We start from the raw sequence: 16,648 nt of genomic DNA on the forward strand, positions 1-16,648 counted from the left end.
GTTGTCGTAGCTTAACACAAAGCATAACACTGAAGATGTTAAGATGGGCCCTAGAAATGCCTCGAGAACACAAAGGCTTGGTCCTGACTTTCCTGTCAGCTTTAACTAAACTTACACATGCGAGTATCCGCACCCCCGTGAGAATGCCCTACAGTTCCCCGTCCGGGAACAAGGAGCTGGTATCAGGCACATATCCTTATAGCCCACAACACCTTGCTCAGCCACACCCCCAAGGGAACCCAGCAGTGACAAACATTAAGCCAATAAGTGTAAACTTGACTTAGTTATGGTTAAAAGGGCCGGTAAAACTCGTGCCAGCTACCGCGGTTATACGAGAGGCCCAAGTTGACAAGTTCCGGCGTAAAGCGTGGTTAAGGAATAGTAAACACTAAAGCCGAACGCTTACTAAGCTGTTATACGCCCCCGAAAGTAAGAAGTACATCCACGAAGGTGGCTTTATTTTACCTGAATCCACGAAAGCCAAGGTACAAACTGGGATTAGATACCCCACTATGCTTTGCCCTAAACATTGATAGTCTTATACAACCACTATCCGCCTGGGAACTACGAGCAATAGCTTAAAACCCAAAGGACTTGGCGGTGCTTTAGACCCACCTAGAGGAGCCTGTTCTAAAACCGATAACCCCCGTTCAACCTCACCTTTTCTTGTTCTCCCCGCCTATATACCGCCGTCGTCAGCTTACCCTATGAAGGTTCCTCAGTAAGCACAATTGGTACAGCCCAAAACGTCAGGTCGAGGTGTAGCGTATGGAAAGGGAAGAAATGGGCTACATTCCCTATTACAGTGAATTACGGATAATATTACTGAAACGTGTATCTAGAAGGAGGATTTAGCAGTAAGCAGAAAATAGAGCGTTCTGCTGAAACCGGCCCTGAAGCGCGCACACACCGCCCGTCACTCTCCCCAAGCATATCTCACAACTTAACTTAAAACCTTTCATCAGCAAAGGGGAGGCAAGTCGTAACATGGTAAGTGTACCGGAAGGTGCACTTGGCAAAACCAGGACATAGTTTAAAGCAGAACACCTCCTTTACACGGAGGAAATACTCGTTCAACTCGAGTTGTCCTGATACCGACTCGCTAGCCCAACCAACCAAAAACAACAAGACACATTAATTAAACCCAAAAACACCAACGTCCACCACGAACAAACCATTTTTCCCCCTTAGTATGGGCGACAGAAAAGGAACAACGGAGCGATAGAGAAAGTACCGCAAGGGAATGCTGAAAAACTAAATGAAATAAACAAGTAAAGCCTAAAAAAGCAGAGATTTTAACTCGTACCTTTTGCATCATGATTTAGCCAGTGTAACTCAAGCAAAGAGCACTTTAGTTTGACAACCCGAAACTTCGTGAGCTACTCCAAGGCAGCCTAATCAATAGGGCTAACCCGTCTCTGTGGCAAAAGAGTGGGAAGACCTTTGAGTAGAGGTGATAAACCTACCGAACCTAGTAATAGCTGGTTGCCCAACAACTGGATAAAAGTTCAGCCTCCCGGCTTCTTCCTTCTCCAACCCCTTCTGTCTCAACAGATATAACAAGAAACCAGGAGAGTTAGTCTAAGGGGGTACAGCCCCTCAGAAACAAGATACAACTTTAATAGGAGGATAAAGATCATATTTAACCAAGGCCACAAATTAGGGTGGGCCTGAAAGCAGCCATCCCATCAAAAAGCGTTAAAGCTCAAACACATACCACCACAAGCCTCAAGTTTCGACCACTACTTCTTACTCCCCTTATCCTACTGGGCCGTCCCATGCAAGCATGGGAGCGATCCTGCTAAAATCAGTATATAAGAGGGCCTAACGGCCCTCTCCCTGCATATGTGTAAATCGGAAACGGACAACCCACCGAACCTTAACGGACCCAAACAGCAGAGGGAACTGAACCACAGACAAAACAACCAGAAAAACACCCAAACAGACAACCGTTACCCCCACACAGGCATGCTCCCAGGGAAAGACTAAAAGAAAGAGAAGGAACTCGGCAAACACACTCGGCCTCGCCTGTTTACCAAAAACATCGCCTCTTGCTAAACCGAAAGTATAAGAGGTCCCGCCTGCCCTGTGACTATATGTTTAACGGCCGCGGTATTTTGACCGTGCGAAGGTAGCGCAATCACTTGTCTTTTAAATGGGGACCTGTATGAATGGCATAACGAGGGCTTAACTGTCTCCTCTTTCAAGTCAATGAAATTGATCTCCCCGTGCAGAAGCGAGGATAAATACATAAGACGAGAAGACCCTATGGAGCTTTAGACACTAAAGCAGATCAGTATCAATACCCTGAACATAGGCTACGAATAAACTGATCCCTGCCCTAATGTCTTTGGTTGGGGCGACCGCGGAGAAAAATAAAACCCCCGCAAGGACTAAATGTACTACATTCACAAACAAGAGCGACAGCTCTAACTAACAGAACTTCTGACCAATAAGATCCGGCAATGCCGATCAATGAACCGAGTTACCCTAGGGATAACAGCGCAATCTCCTCTTAGAGCCCATATCGACGAGGAGGTTTACGACCTCGATGTTGGATCAGGACATCCTAATGGTGCAGCCGCTATTAAGGGTTCGTTTGTTCAACGATTAAAGTCCTACGTGATCTGAGTTCAGACCGGAGTAATCCAGGTCGGTTTCTATCTATGTAACGATCTTTTCTAGTACGAAAGGACCGAAAAGAGGGGGCCTATGTCCAAAACATGCCTCACCCCCACCTAATGAAAGCAACTCAATCAGGCAAGGGGGCGTCGTCCCCTTGTCTGAGAGAACGACATGTTGGTGTGGCAGAGCCCGGTCGTATTGCAAAAGGCCTAAGCCCTTTGTACAGAGGTTCAAATCCTCTCTTCAACTATGATCTCAACACTTTTCACCCACATTATTAACCCCTTAGCCTATATCATCCCTGTTCTATTAGCTGTTGCCTTCCTCACATTAGTAGAACGAAAAGTCCTTGGATACATGCAATTTCGAAAAGGTCCTAACATCGTCGGACCCTATGGCCTTCTACAACCAATTGCCGACGGAGTAAAACTATTTACTAAAGAACCCGTTCGCCCCTCAACCGCCTCCCCCATCCTATTCCTCCTCGCCCCAATCTTAGCCCTTACTCTTGCCCTCACTCTATGAGCTCCCCTCCCTATACCATACCCCATCCTAGACCTAAACCTGGGAATCCTTTTCATCCTAGCACTATCCAGCTTAGCAGTGTACTCCATCCTAGGTTCAGGCTGAGCATCAAATTCAAAATATGCCCTCATCGGAGCACTACGAGCCGTAGCACAAACCATTTCCTATGAAGTTAGCCTTGGATTAATCCTTTTAAACGCAATTATCTTCACAGGAGGCTTCACCCTACAAACCTTCAACACAGCCCAAGAAACCGTCTGACTTCTACTACCAGCCTGACCCCTAGCCGCAATATGGTATATTTCCACACTAGCCGAAACCAACCGAGCACCTTTCGACTTAACCGAAGGCGAATCAGAACTAGTCTCAGGCTTTAACGTAGAATATGCGGGAGGCCCTTTCGCCCTATTCTTTTTAGCAGAATACGCAAACATCCTCCTTATAAACACACTCTCCGCCACTCTTTTCCTGGGAGCTTCTCACGTCCCTATTACCCCAGAACTAACAACCGTAAATTTAATAACAAAAGCAGCACTCCTTTCCCTACTTTTCCTCTGAGTCCGAGCCTCCTACCCTCGATTCCGATACGACCAATTAATACACTTAATTTGAAAAAACTTTCTTCCCCTTACACTGGCTTTAGTCATCTGACATCTAGCGCTCCCTATTGCACTAGCCGGCCTTCCCCCTCAAATCTAACTCCGGAACTGTGCCTGAACTAAAGGACCACTTTGATAGAGTGAATCATGAGGGTTAGACCCCCTCCAGCTCCTTAGAAAGAAGGGATTCGAACCCTAACTGAAGAGATCAAAACTCTTAGTGCTTCCATTACACCACTTCCTAAGTAAAGTCAGCTAATTAAGCTCTTGGGCCCATACCCCAAACATGCAGGTTAAAATCCTACCTTTACCGATGAATCCATATATTTTAGCTATTTTACTATTCAGTCTCGGACTAGGGACCACAATCACACTCACAAGCTCCCACTGGCTTTTTGCCTGAATAGGCTTAGAAATTAATACCCTAGCTATCCTTCCCCTTATAGCCCAACAACATCACCCCCGAGCAGTTGAAGCTACCATAAAATACTTCCTCACCCAAGCAACAGGAGCAGCTACCCTTCTATTTGCCAGCACCACCAATGCATGACTAACAGGCCAATGAGACATCCTACAAATATCCCACCCTCTTGCAACCACTATAGCCATTCTTGCCCTCTCCCTAAAAATTGGCCTTGCCCCCCTACATACATGGCTACCTGAAGTACTACAAGGGTTAGACTTAACTACAGGACTTATCTTGTCAACCTGACAGAAATTAGCACCCTTCGCCCTACTTCTCCAAATTCAACCCACCAACCCCTCAATCCTAGTAATACTTGGTGTTACCTCAACTCTTGTTGGTGGTTGAGGAGGGCTTAATCAAACACAACTCCGAAAAATTCTAGCATACTCCTCCACAGCCCACCTAGGCTGAATGATTCTAATTCTCCAATACTCACCCTCCTTAGCCCTCCTAACCCTAATTACCTACCTAATCATAACATCCTCAACATTCCTTGTATTCAAACTAAACAAATCAACAAACATTAATATACTCGCCACCTCCTGAGCAAAAGCCCCCGCACTAACAACCCTCACCCCCCTTGTCCTGCTCTCACTAGGAGGCCTCCCACCACTAACAGGTTTTATGCCAAAATGACTTATCCTCCAAGAACTTACCAAACAAGAACTAGCACCCATCGCTACACTAACCGCACTAACCGCCCTTCTAAGCTTATACTTTTACCTACGGCTAACATACGCCATAACACTCACCATGTCCCCTAACAACGTAACAGGCACAACCCCATGACGCCTTCCATCCCTACAACTGACACTCCCACTTGCCATCCTAACCACGGCAACAATCTCGCTACTCCCACTTACCCCTACTATCTCAGCACTACTAATTCCATAGGGACTTAGGTTAGCATCAGACCAAGAGCCTTCAAAGCTCTAAGCGGAAGTGAAAATCTCCCAGCCCCTGATAAGACTTGCAGGACACTAACCCACATCTTCTATATGCAAAACAGACACTTTAATTAAGCTAAAGCCTTCTAGACAGGCAGGCTTCGATCCTACAAACTCTTAGTTAACAGCTAAGCGCTCAAACCAGCGAGCATCCATCTAACTTTCCCCCGCCTAATCGAACAACAAATAGGCGGGGGAAAGCCCCGGCAAGCGTTTAACTTGCTTCTTTAGATTTGCAATCTAATATGTAAAACACCTCAGGGCTTGGTAAGAAGAGGAATCAAACCTCTGTCCATGGGGCTACAATCCACCGCTTAAACATTCAGCCATCCTACCTGTGGCCATCACACGTTGATTCTTCTCGACTAATCACAAAGACATTGGCACCCTTTATCTTGTATTTGGTGCCTGAGCCGGTATGGTAGGAACAGCCCTCAGCCTGCTAATTCGAGCTGAGCTTAGCCAACCAGGGGCTTTACTAGGTGACGACCAGATCTATAATGTAATTGTTACAGCACATGCTTTTGTAATAATCTTTTTTATAGTAATACCAATTATAATTGGTGGCTTTGGAAACTGACTTATTCCACTTATAATTGGCGCCCCAGACATAGCATTCCCTCGAATGAATAATATAAGCTTCTGACTTCTTCCTCCATCCTTCCTGCTCCTTCTTGCTTCCTCTGGAGTAGAAGCCGGTGCTGGTACTGGTTGAACGGTTTACCCACCCTTAGCTGGAAACTTAGCCCATGCAGGTGCATCCGTAGACTTAACCATCTTCTCACTACATTTAGCAGGTATTTCATCAATTCTAGGTGCAATTAACTTTATTACAACCATTATTAATATAAAACCCCCTGCTATCTCTCAATACCAAACACCTTTATTTGTATGAGCTGTGTTAATTACAGCCGTGCTTCTACTCCTCTCTCTTCCCGTTCTTGCCGCTGGCATTACAATATTACTCACAGATCGCAACCTTAACACTACTTTCTTTGACCCAGCCGGAGGGGGAGACCCTATTCTTTACCAACACTTATTCTGATTCTTTGGTCACCCGGAGGTTTACATTTTAATTCTCCCTGGTTTCGGAATGATCTCCCACATCGTTGCATATTACTCTGGGAAAAAAGAACCCTTTGGCTATATAGGAATGGTTTGAGCCATAATAGCAATTGGCCTTCTAGGGTTTATCGTATGAGCACACCACATATTTACAGTTGGAATAGACGTGGATACACGTGCCTACTTTACATCAGCTACTATGATTATCGCAATTCCCACTGGTGTAAAAGTCTTCAGCTGACTAGCTACGCTTCACGGAGGGTCCATTAAATGAGAAACCCCTCTTTTATGAGCACTTGGTTTTATTTTCCTTTTTACAGTGGGAGGTTTAACAGGAATTGTTCTAGCTAACTCTTCACTTGATATTGTCCTACACGATACATACTATGTAGTTGCCCACTTCCACTACGTACTCTCAATAGGAGCCGTATTTGCCATCGTAGCTGCCTTCGTACACTGATTCCCTCTGTTTACAGGCTACACCCTCCACAGCACCTGAACAAAAATTCACTTTGGCATTATATTTGTGGGTGTTAACCTCACCTTCTTCCCTCAACATTTCCTAGGCTTAGCTGGAATGCCCCGTCGATACTCAGACTACCCAGATGCCTACACCCTATGAAACACCGTCTCTTCTGTCGGCTCTATAATTTCGCTCGTAGCTGTAATTATGTTCCTCTTCATTATCTGAGAAGCATTCGCTTCTAAACGTGAAGTCCTTGCAGTAGAACTAACCATAACTAACGTAGAATGACTCCATGGCTGCCCTCCCCCATATCACACATTCGAGGAGCCTGCTTTTGTTCAAATTCGATCATACTAAACGAGAAAGGGAGGAGTTGAACCCCCGTATGTTGGTTTCAAGCCAACCACATAACCATTCTGTCACTTTCTTTATAAGACACTAGTAAAGCCGATTATTACACCGCCTTGTCAAGGCGTATTCGTGGGTTTAACTCCCACGTGTCTTAAACTACTAATGGCACATCCCACACAACTAGGTTTACAAGATGCAGCTTCACCAGTGATAGAAGAACTTCTACACTTCCACGATCACGCCTTAATAATCGTCTTCCTTATTAGCACACTAGTTCTTTATATTATTGTAGCCATAGTCTCCACTAAGCTAACCAATAAATATATTCTAGACTCCCAAGAAATTGAAATTATTTGAACAATTCTTCCAGCAGTGATTCTTATCCTAATTGCACTTCCGTCTCTTCGCATTCTTTATTTAATGGACGAAATTAACGACCCTCACATTACAATTAAAGCCATAGGCCACCAATGATACTGAAGCTATGAATATACCGACTACGAAGATCTTGGATTCGACTCATACATAATCCCCACACAAGACCTAACCCCAGGCCAATTCCGTTTACTGGAAGCCGACCACCGAATGGTCGTTCCCTTGGACTCCCCAGTTCGAGTACTAGTCTCTGCCGAAGATGTGCTTCACTCATGAGCAGTACCAGCCCTAGGTGTAAAAATAGATGCCGTCCCTGGTCGTCTAAACCAAACAGCCTTTGTCACATCCCGACCAGGGGTATTTTACGGACAATGCTCAGAAATTTGTGGTGCAAACCATAGCTTTATGCCAATTGTGGTAGAAGTTGTTCCCCTAGAACACTTCGAAAACTGATCCTCATTTATACTTCAAGACGCCTCGCTGAGAAGCTAAGCAAGGAGTAGCACTAGCCTTTTAAGCTAGAGATTGGTGACTACCGACCACCCTCAGCGACATGCCCCAACTCCTCCCACTACCATGATTTGGTACACTACTCTTTGCCTGAATGATTTTCTTAACCTTCTTCCCTAAAAAAGTAATAGCCCACACCTTCCCTTATGAGCCTGCCTCCATTAAGCCTCAAAAGCTGGTAAAAACCTCTTGAAACTGACCCTGAGCGTAAGCTTTTTTGACCAGTTTATAAGTACAACATGTCTAGGAATTCCCCTAATTGCATTAGCACTAACCTTTCCTTCTATTTTATACCCTACAGCCACAACTCGATGACTAAACAACCGACTACTCACACTACAAAGCGCATTTATCAATCGCTTCACTCACCAACTACTCCTGCCTCTAAATGCAGGTGGCCATAAATGGGCCACTCTCTTGGCTTCCCTGATACTCTTTTTAATCTCACTAAATATGCTAGGACTTCTACCCTATACCTTCACCCCCACTGCCCAACTATCCCTTAACTTAGGGTTTGCAGTCCCTCTCTGATTAGCCACTGTTATTATCGGAATACGAAACCAACCTAATCATGCACTAGGACACCTTTTACCAGAAGGCACCCCTAACCTACTAATCCCGATACTCATTATCATCGAAACAATTAGCCTATTCATCCGCCCCTTAGCTCTAGGCGTTCGACTTACCGCCAACCTAACAGCTGGCCACCTACTCATTCAACTAATCTCCACAGCTGCATTTGTGCTCCTACCACTTATGCCAACTGTAGCTATTCTTACAGCAACAGTCTTAGTCCTTTTAACACTGCTAGAAGTTGCCGTAGCAATAATCCAAGCCTACGTCTTTGTATTGCTACTAACACTCTATTTACAAGAAAATATTTAATGGCACATCAAGCACACGCGTACCACATAGTTGACCCAAGCCCTTGGCCCCTGACAGGTGCAATCGCCGCCCTACTAATGACATCAGGACTTGCAATTTGATTCCACTTCCACTCTACAACACTCATTGTTCTAGGCACAATTCTACTTCTCTTGACTATATACCAATGATGACGAGATATTATTCGAGAAGGCACATTTCAAGGCCACCACACACCCCCTGTACAAAAAGGACTTCGATACGGAATAATCCTTTTCATTACATCAGAAGTCTTTTTCTTCCTGGGCTTTTTCTGGGCCTTCTACCACTCAAGTCTAGCCCCCACCCCTGAATTAGGAGGTTGCTGACCCCCCACGGGCATTTCCACCTTAGACCCCTTTGAAGTCCCCCTACTCAACACAGCCGTTCTCCTCGCATCAGGGGTAACAGTCACCTGAGCCCACCATAGCATCATAGAACGAGAGCGAAAACAAACTATTCAATCACTTACATTAACAATTCTCCTAGGCTTTTACTTTACATTCCTACAAGCCATAGAATACTATGAAGCCCCTTTTACAATTGCAGATGGGGTCTATGGTTCAACCTTCTTCGTAGCTACAGGCTTCCATGGCCTACACGTCATCATTGGCTCCACTTTCTTAGCCGTATGTCTACTTCGACAAATTCAATACCATTTTACATCTGAACACCACTTCGGATTTGAGGCAGCCGCTTGATATTGACACTTCGTAGATGTTGTCTGACTCTTCCTGTACATCTCCATTTACTGATGAGGATCCTAATCTTTCTAGTATGAAAATAAGTATAAGTGACTTCCAATTACCTGGTCTTGGTTAAAATCCAAGGAAAGATAATGAATCTAGTTTCAACTGTTATTACCATTGCTCTCACCCTATCAATTGCCCTAGCCATCCTATCCTTTTGACTTCCTTTAATAAACCCAGACCATGAAAAACTATCCCCTTATGAATGTGGCTTTGACCCCCTAGGAACAGCCCGACTCCCATTCTCCCTACGATTCTTCCTCGTTGCTATTCTGTTCCTTCTATTTGACTTAGAAATTGCCCTCCTGCTACCCCTTCCCTGAGGAGACCAATTGACATCCCCCACACTCACTTTTTTATGAGCCTCCATCGTTCTTGCCCTCCTTACCTTGGGCCTTATTTACGAATGACTTCAAGGAGGACTAGATTGAGCCGAATAAGTGATTAGTTTAATAAAAACATTTGATTTCGGCTCAAGCACTTATGGTTAAACTCCATAATCACCTAATGACCCCCGTACACTTCGCTTTTTCATCAGCCTTTATTTTGGGCCTAACAGGCCTAGCATTCCACCGAACCCACCTTCTCTCTGCCCTCCTATGCTTAGAAGGAATAATGCTCTCCCTGTTCATTGCCCTCTCCCTCTGAACTGTCCATTTAAACTCCACAAGCCTCTGCGCAGCCCCTATACTACTACTAGCTTTCTCAGCTTGCGAAGCAAGCGCAGGCCTCGCCCTACTGGTAGCAACAGCCCGCACTCACGGAACCGACCACCTTCAAAACCTTAACCTGCTACAATGCTAAAAGTCCTTATCCCTACTCTAATACTAATTCCAACTGCCTGATTAACCCCAGCCAAATGACTTTGACCTACGACCCTTACCCACAGTATACTAATTGCACTAATCAGCCTTTCATGGTTAAAACATGCAATAGAAACAGGTTGATCTACTTTAAACCTGTTTATAGCCACAGACCCTTTATCTACACCCTTGTTAGTTCTCACATGCTGGCTTCTCCCCCTAATAATTCTAGCAAGCCAAAACCATACAGCAACAGAGCCAATCAACCGTCAACGCATATATATTTCACTACTTACATCCCTCCAAATCTTCCTCATTCTAGCTTTCGGCGCAACTGAAGTTATTATATTTTACATTATATTTGAAGCAACTCTCATCCCAACTCTAATCCTTATTACCCGATGAGGGAATCAAACAGAACGCCTTAACGCAGGTATTTACTTCTTATTTTACACCTTAGCAGGCTCCCTCCCCCTACTTGTTGCTCTTCTACTCTTGCAAAACTACACCGGAACACTCTCTCTATTTACTCTACCATTTTCCTGCCCTCTCCACCTTTCATCCTATACCGATAAACTATGATGAGCAGGCTGCCTACTAGCATTCCTTGTTAAAATACCACTATATGGTGTACACCTTTGACTCCCCAAAGCACACGTTGAAGCCCCTGTTGCAGGATCAATAGTACTTGCCGCAGTCCTCTTAAAACTGGGTGGTTATGGAATAATACGAATAATCGTTATACTAGACCCCCTCACTAAAGACCTAAGCTACCCCTTTCTTATCTTTGCATTATGGGGGGTTATTATAACGGGCTCAATCTGTCTCCGTCAAACCGACCTAAAATCCCTAATTGCTTACTCTTCAGTAAGCCACATAGGCTTAGTAGTAGGGGGAATCCTAATTCAAACCCCCTGAGGATTTACAGGAGCCTTAATTCTTATAATCGCTCACGGACTAACCTCTTCTGCCTTATTCTGTTTGGCCAACACAAACTATGAACGAACACATAGTCGAACTATACTCCTAGCACGCGGCCTACAAATCGTCCTTCCTCTTATAACAGCTTGATGATTCATTGCCAGCCTTGCCAACCTTGCACTCCCCCCCCTTCCCAACCTTATAGGAGAATTAATAATCATCACCTCCCTATTTAACTGATCTTGATGAACAATTGTACTAACAGGAGCGGGCACTCTTATCACCGCAAGCTACTCCCTTTACATGTTCCTTATAACCCAGCGAGGACCCCTTCCCTCACACATCATTGGCCTCGACCCCTCCCACTCACGAGAACATCTACTTATAACACTCCACCTCCTACCATTACTACTCCTCATTCTTAAACCCGAATTAATTTGAGGCTGAGCCGGCTGTAGATATAGTTTTAATAAAAACATTAGATTGTGATTCTAAAAACAGGGGTTAAAACCCCCTTATCCACCAAGGAAGGTTCGCCCAACAAATGAATTCTGCTAAATTTCATTCACCTCGGTTGAACTCCGGGGCTATCCTTAAAACATAGCTCCCAAAGGATAATAGTTCATCCATTGGTCTTAGGAACCAAAAACTCTTGGTGCAACTCCAAGTGGTAGCTATGCACACCCCTTCCATCACAATAACTTCAAGCCTAATCATTATTTTTTCCCTGCTTATTTTCCCCGTTCTAACAACTCTCAACCCCCTCCCCCAAAAAGAAAGCTGAGCCCTTACACATGTAAAAACAGCAGTAAAACTAGCCTTTTTTGTAAGTCTTCTCCCCCTCTTTTTATTCCTCAGCCAAGGAGCAGAAACCGTTATTACCTCATGAAACTGAATAAGTACATCAACCTTTGACATCAATATCAGCCTGAAATTCGACCACTACTCTATTATATTTACACCCGTCGCCCTATATGTCACATGATCCATTCTCGAATTCGCATCCTGATATATACATGCCGACCCCAACATAAACCGATTCTTTAAGTACCTTTTAATTTTCTTAATCGCAATGATTATTTTAGTTACAGCGAATAACCTCTTCCAACTCTTCATCGGATGAGAAGGTGTAGGAATTATATCTTTCCTCCTCATCGGTTGATGACACGGCCGAGCAGACGCTAACACCGCAGCCCTACAAGCGGTCATTTACAATCGAGTCGGGGATATTGGTTTAATCCTTGCAATAGCATGAATAGTTTCTCATCTTAACTCATGAGAACTACAACAAATCTTTGCAGTTGCCAAAGACTTTGACCTTACCTACCCACTTCTTGGCCTAATTGTAGCCGCCACAGGTAAATCCGCTCAATTCGGACTACATCCTTGACTCCCTTCTGCTATGGAAGGACCCACACCAGTATCTGCCTTACTCCATTCCAGCACTATAGTTGTTGCAGGCATTTTTCTTCTAGTACGCATGAGCCCTCTCTTGGAAAACAATCCTACCGCCCTCACCACCTGCCTATGTCTTGGAGCCCTAACCACACTATTCACAGCCACATGCGCCCTAACCCAAAACGATATTAAAAAAATTGTTGCATTTTCAACATCAAGCCAGCTAGGTTTAATAATAGTAACAATTGGACTAAACCAGCCCCAATTGGCATTCCTTCACATCTGTACCCACGCTTTCTTCAAAGCAATACTTTTCCTATGTTCCGGCTCCATCATCCACAGTCTTAACGACGAACAAGACATCCGAAAAATGGGCGGCATGCACCGCCTCACCCCCTTTACTTCCTCCTGTCTTACTATCGGAAGCCTAGCCCTTACAGGTACCCCTTTCCTAGCAGGCTTCTTTTCTAAAGATGCCATCATTGAAGCTCTCAACACCTCATACCTAAACGCCTGAGCCCTTACCTTGACCCTCCTAGCCACCTCCTTCACAGCTATTTACAGCTTACGCATTGTTTTTTTTGTCTCAATAGGACGCCCTCGATTTAATGCACTTTCCCCTATTAACGAAAACAACCCTGCAGTTATTAACCCAATTAAACGACTAGCTTGAGGAAGCATTGTAGCTGGCCTTCTAATTACCTCCAACCTACTTCCACTAAAAACCCCCGTAATATCAATACCGCTAATGCTCAAACTAACCGCTCTAACCGTAACCATCCTGGGCCTACTAATTGCCCTAGAACTCGCATCCTTAACAAGCAAACAATTCAAACCCGCCCCCTACCTCCCCACCTTCCGCTTCTCTAACATACTTGGCTTTTTTCCAATAGTAATGCACCGATTCCCTCCTGCAATAAGCCTAGGAATGGGCCAATCCATTGCCAGCCAAATAGTAGATCAAACTTGATTGGAAAAATCAGGCCCTAAAGCCGCAGCCAAACTTAACACCCCCTTAATTACCTCAACAAGCAACACCCAACGGGGCTTAGTAAAAACTTATCTTATTTTTTTCCTCATCACCCTTATATTTACCATACTAATCTTCTTTATCTAAACAGCCCGAAGAGTACCTCGACCCAACCCTCGGGTTAACTCCAGCACTACAAACAAAGTTAAAAGAAGAACTCCCGCCCCAACAACTAACATCCACCCTCCTTCCGAGTACATTACCGCTACCCCCCCATTATCAGCACGGAAAATGTTAAAAGGCCCTCACTCATCAGCTGACCCAGACAAAGCACCAACCCACTCATGTCAAAACACACTAACCCCTGCTATCACAACGACTGTGTAACAACACATGTATACCACAACCGCTGGATTTAGCCAAGACTCAGGATAGGGTTCCGCAGCTAAAGCTGCAGAATACGCAAACACAACCAGCATACCACCTAAATAAATTAAGAAGAGAATCAAAGCCAAGAAAGGACTTCCATATTCTACAAGAACCCCACACCCAACTCCCGCTACTATCACCAACCCAAGCGCGCCAAAAAAGGGGGAAGGATTTGAAGCAACCGCAATCGCTCCTACGATTCAACAAATTAAAAAACAAATAACAGTGAAACACATAATTTCTGCCAGGACTCTAACCAGGACCAATGGCTTGAAAAACCATCGTTGTTATTTCAACTACAAAAACCCTATCAATGGCTAGCCTACGTAAAACACACCCCCTCCTAAAAATTGCAAACGACGCACTAGTTGACCTCCCAGCCCCCTCCAACATTTCAGTCTGATGAAACTTTGGCTCACTACTCGGACTCTGTCTTGCTGCTCAAATCCTCACAGGCCTTTTCTTAGCCATACACTATACATCAGACATCGCTACAGCCTTCTCATCCGTCGCCCACATTTGTCGAGACGTAAACTACGGCTGACTTATCCGAAACATACATGCCAACGGAGCCTCCTTCTTCTTTATCTGCATTTACGCCCACATTGGACGAGGACTTTACTACGGCTCCTACCTCTATAAAGAAACCTGAAACATTGGAGTCATTCTCCTTCTCCTAGTAATAATGACAGCTTTTGTTGGCTACGTCCTCCCCTGAGGACAGATATCCTTCTGAGGAGCAACCGTCATTACCAACCTCCTATCCGCTATTCCCTACATCGGTAACACCTTAGTCCAATGAATCTGAGGAGGCTTTTCCGTAGATAATGCCACACTCACCCGTTTCTTTGCATTCCACTTTTTATTCCCCTTCATCATTGCAGCCGCTACTGTACTTCACCTCTTGTTCCTCCATGAAACAGGCTCAAACAACCCCCTCGGACTTAACTCCGACGCAGACAAAATCTCCTTCCATCCATACTTTTCCTACAAAGACCTACTAGGATTCGCAGCCCTACTCATTACATTAACATCCCTGGCACTATTCTCACCCAACTTACTAGGAGACCCGGACAACTTCACCCCTGCCAACCCCCTTGTTACTCCCCCCCATATCAAACCCGAATGATATTTCCTATTTGCCTACGCTATCCTCCGATCAATTCCAAATAAACTAGGAGGAGTCCTAGCACTGCTAGCTTCAATCTTAATCTTGATACTAGTACCACTTCTCCACACCTCTAAACAACGAGCCCTAACCTTCCGCCCCCTTAGCCAATTCCTATTCTGAACCCTGATCGCCGACGTAATAATTCTTACCTGAATTGGAGGCATACCTGTAGAACACCCATTTATCATCATTGGTCAAATCGCATCTGCCCTGTACTTCTCACTCTTCTTATTTTTAATACCAGTAGCAGGATGAGCAGAAAATAAAATTCTCGAATGACGATGTACAAGTAGTTCAAAAGCCTAGAACGCCGGTCTTGTAAGCCGGATGTCGGAGGTTGAAATCCTCCTTTGTACTTCAAAGAGAGGAGATTCTAACTCCTACCTCTGACTCCCAAAGCCAGAATTCTAAATTAAACTACTCTTTGAATTTACATATATGTACAATTTACATATATGTACAATTTACATATATGTACAATTTACATATATGTACAATTTACATATATGTACAATTTACATATAATGTACAATTTACATATATGTACAATTTACATATAATGTACAATTTACATATAATGTACAATTTACATATATGTACAATTTACATATAATGTATAATAACCAAGCATAGTTTTACACCATTCTCTTTTGTAATTTAATCAAAAAAATTTACATAAAACATTACAGTCTAGTTGATATTTAAAGTTAATATGTGGACCATATAATCAAAATGCATAAGACATGTTCTTTAAGTGTGACGGATACCTTTGTGTCATTTAACATAATCTTATGAACAAATAGCCTGCACAGTAAGAACCTACCAACCAGTAACAGGCTAATGCATACGGTTATTGATAATGGCAGACAATAATTGTGAGGGTCTCACTTAGTGAATTATTCCTGGCATTTGGTTCCTATTTCAGGGCCATAAATTGGCAACTCCTCATTTATATTATTTACACTTGCATAAGTTAATAGTGTCGACCATTAAAACTCGTTACCCAACAAGCCGAGCCTTCATTCCAGAGGGTGGGGGGTAATCTCTATTTTTTTCCTTTTCAATAGGCATCTCAGAGTGTAGATAAACTTAAAGGTTGAGGGTGGTATAATTAGGTATTGTTTTAAATAAGGTATATGTATGTTGAAAAGATATTCTTATAAGAATTTCATAACTGATATCGAGGACATAAATAACTATTCCATCAAACATCTCCTATAAGATACCCCGGGGTTTTGTTCGTTAAACCCCCCTACCCCCCTAAACCCCTGAGATCCTTAACACCCCTGCAAACCCCCGAAAACAGGAATAGACCTCGAGTGGTGAATTTTTAATCTAAAATACGTTTATTACACTAATGTAATTTTTTTAATTT

The 16,648-nt window shown here is 43.9% G+C and overlaps 13 protein-coding genes across 13 annotated transcripts, besides 26 other annotated features; 12 read left to right on the forward strand and 1 right to left on the reverse strand. All coding sequences in view use genetic code 2, as the record gives it.

Annotated features, from left to right (window-relative positions):
- Positions 1–70, forward strand: a tRNA (tRNA-Phe).
- Positions 71–1,022, forward strand: an rRNA (12S ribosomal RNA).
- Positions 1,023–1,092, forward strand: a tRNA (tRNA-Val).
- Position 1,093: 1 nt separating this feature from the next.
- Positions 1,094–2,798, forward strand: an rRNA (16S ribosomal RNA).
- Positions 2,799–2,874, forward strand: a tRNA (tRNA-Leu).
- On the forward strand, positions 2,875–3,849 carry ND1 (NADH dehydrogenase subunit 1). The gene has a single exon. It carries the CDS (start codon positions 2,875–2,877, stop codon positions 3,847–3,849), a length of 975 nt encoding a protein of 324 aa, YP_007317667.1.
- Positions 3,850–3,853: 4 nt separating this feature from the next.
- Positions 3,854–3,923, forward strand: a tRNA (tRNA-Ile).
- Positions 3,923–3,993, reverse strand: a tRNA (tRNA-Gln).
- Positions 3,994–4,062, forward strand: a tRNA (tRNA-Met).
- ND2 (NADH dehydrogenase subunit 2) lies at positions 4,063–5,107 on the forward strand. The gene has a single exon. A coding segment is annotated over exon 1 (1,045 nt).
- Positions 5,108–5,178, forward strand: a tRNA (tRNA-Trp).
- Position 5,179: 1 nt separating this feature from the next.
- Positions 5,180–5,248, reverse strand: a tRNA (tRNA-Ala).
- Positions 5,249–5,321, reverse strand: a tRNA (tRNA-Asn).
- Positions 5,322–5,360: an origin of replication (replication origin of L-strand).
- Positions 5,361–5,427, reverse strand: a tRNA (tRNA-Cys).
- Positions 5,428–5,498, reverse strand: a tRNA (tRNA-Tyr).
- Position 5,499: 1 nt separating this feature from the next.
- On the forward strand, positions 5,500–7,050 carry COX1 (cytochrome c oxidase subunit I). Its single transcript has one exon. It carries the CDS (start codon positions 5,500–5,502, stop codon positions 7,048–7,050), a length of 1,551 nt encoding a protein of 516 aa, YP_007317669.1.
- Position 7,051: 1 nt separating this feature from the next.
- Positions 7,052–7,122, reverse strand: a tRNA (tRNA-Ser).
- Positions 7,123–7,125: 3 nt separating this feature from the next.
- Positions 7,126–7,198, forward strand: a tRNA (tRNA-Asp).
- Positions 7,199–7,206: 8 nt separating this feature from the next.
- On the forward strand, positions 7,207–7,897 carry COX2 (cytochrome c oxidase subunit II). Its single transcript has one exon. A coding segment is annotated over exon 1 (691 nt).
- Positions 7,898–7,971, forward strand: a tRNA (tRNA-Lys).
- Position 7,972: 1 nt separating this feature from the next.
- On the forward strand, positions 7,973–8,140 carry ATP8 (ATP synthase F0 subunit 8). The gene has a single exon. The coding sequence runs from the start codon at positions 7,973–7,975 to the stop codon at positions 8,138–8,140; it is 168 nt and encodes a 55-aa protein (YP_007317671.1).
- Positions 8,131–8,814, forward strand: ATP6 (ATP synthase F0 subunit 6; the record flags this gene model as incomplete). Its single annotated transcript has 1 exon — positions 8,131–8,814. A coding segment is annotated over one exon (684 nt), but the record flags the coding sequence as incomplete, so codon positions are not given.
- On the forward strand, positions 8,814–9,598 carry COX3 (cytochrome c oxidase subunit III). Its single transcript has one exon. A coding segment is annotated over exon 1 (785 nt).
- Positions 9,599–9,670, forward strand: a tRNA (tRNA-Gly).
- ND3 (NADH dehydrogenase subunit 3) lies at positions 9,671–10,019 on the forward strand. Its single transcript has one exon. A coding segment is annotated over exon 1 (349 nt).
- Positions 10,020–10,088, forward strand: a tRNA (tRNA-Arg).
- Positions 10,089–10,385, forward strand: ND4L (NADH dehydrogenase subunit 4L). Its single transcript has one exon. The coding sequence runs from the start codon at positions 10,089–10,091 to the stop codon at positions 10,383–10,385; it is 297 nt and encodes a 98-aa protein (YP_007317675.1).
- Positions 10,379–11,759, forward strand: ND4 (NADH dehydrogenase subunit 4). Its single transcript has one exon. A coding segment is annotated over exon 1 (1,381 nt).
- Positions 11,760–11,829, forward strand: a tRNA (tRNA-His).
- Positions 11,830–11,901, forward strand: a tRNA (tRNA-Ser).
- Positions 11,902–11,908: 7 nt separating this feature from the next.
- Positions 11,909–11,981, forward strand: a tRNA (tRNA-Leu).
- ND5 (NADH dehydrogenase subunit 5) lies at positions 11,982–13,820 on the forward strand. The gene has a single exon. The coding sequence runs from the start codon at positions 11,982–11,984 to the stop codon at positions 13,818–13,820; it is 1,839 nt and encodes a 612-aa protein (YP_007317677.1).
- On the reverse strand, positions 13,817–14,338 carry ND6 (NADH dehydrogenase subunit 6). Its single transcript has one exon. It carries the CDS (start codon positions 14,336–14,338, stop codon positions 13,817–13,819), a length of 522 nt encoding a protein of 173 aa, YP_007317678.1.
- Positions 14,339–14,408, reverse strand: a tRNA (tRNA-Glu).
- A 7-nt stretch (positions 14,409–14,415) lies between these two features.
- CYTB (cytochrome b) lies at positions 14,416–15,556 on the forward strand. Its single transcript has one exon. A coding segment is annotated over exon 1 (1,141 nt).
- Positions 15,557–15,630, forward strand: a tRNA (tRNA-Thr).
- Positions 15,631–15,700, forward strand: a tRNA (tRNA-Pro).
- Positions 15,701–16,648: a D loop.

The sequence above is a fragment of the mitochondrial genome of Epinephelus fuscoguttatus (assembly GCF_011397635.1).
Source record: "Epinephelus fuscoguttatus mitochondrion, complete genome".
NCBI lineage: Eukaryota > Metazoa > Chordata > Actinopteri > Perciformes > Serranidae > Epinephelus > Epinephelus fuscoguttatus.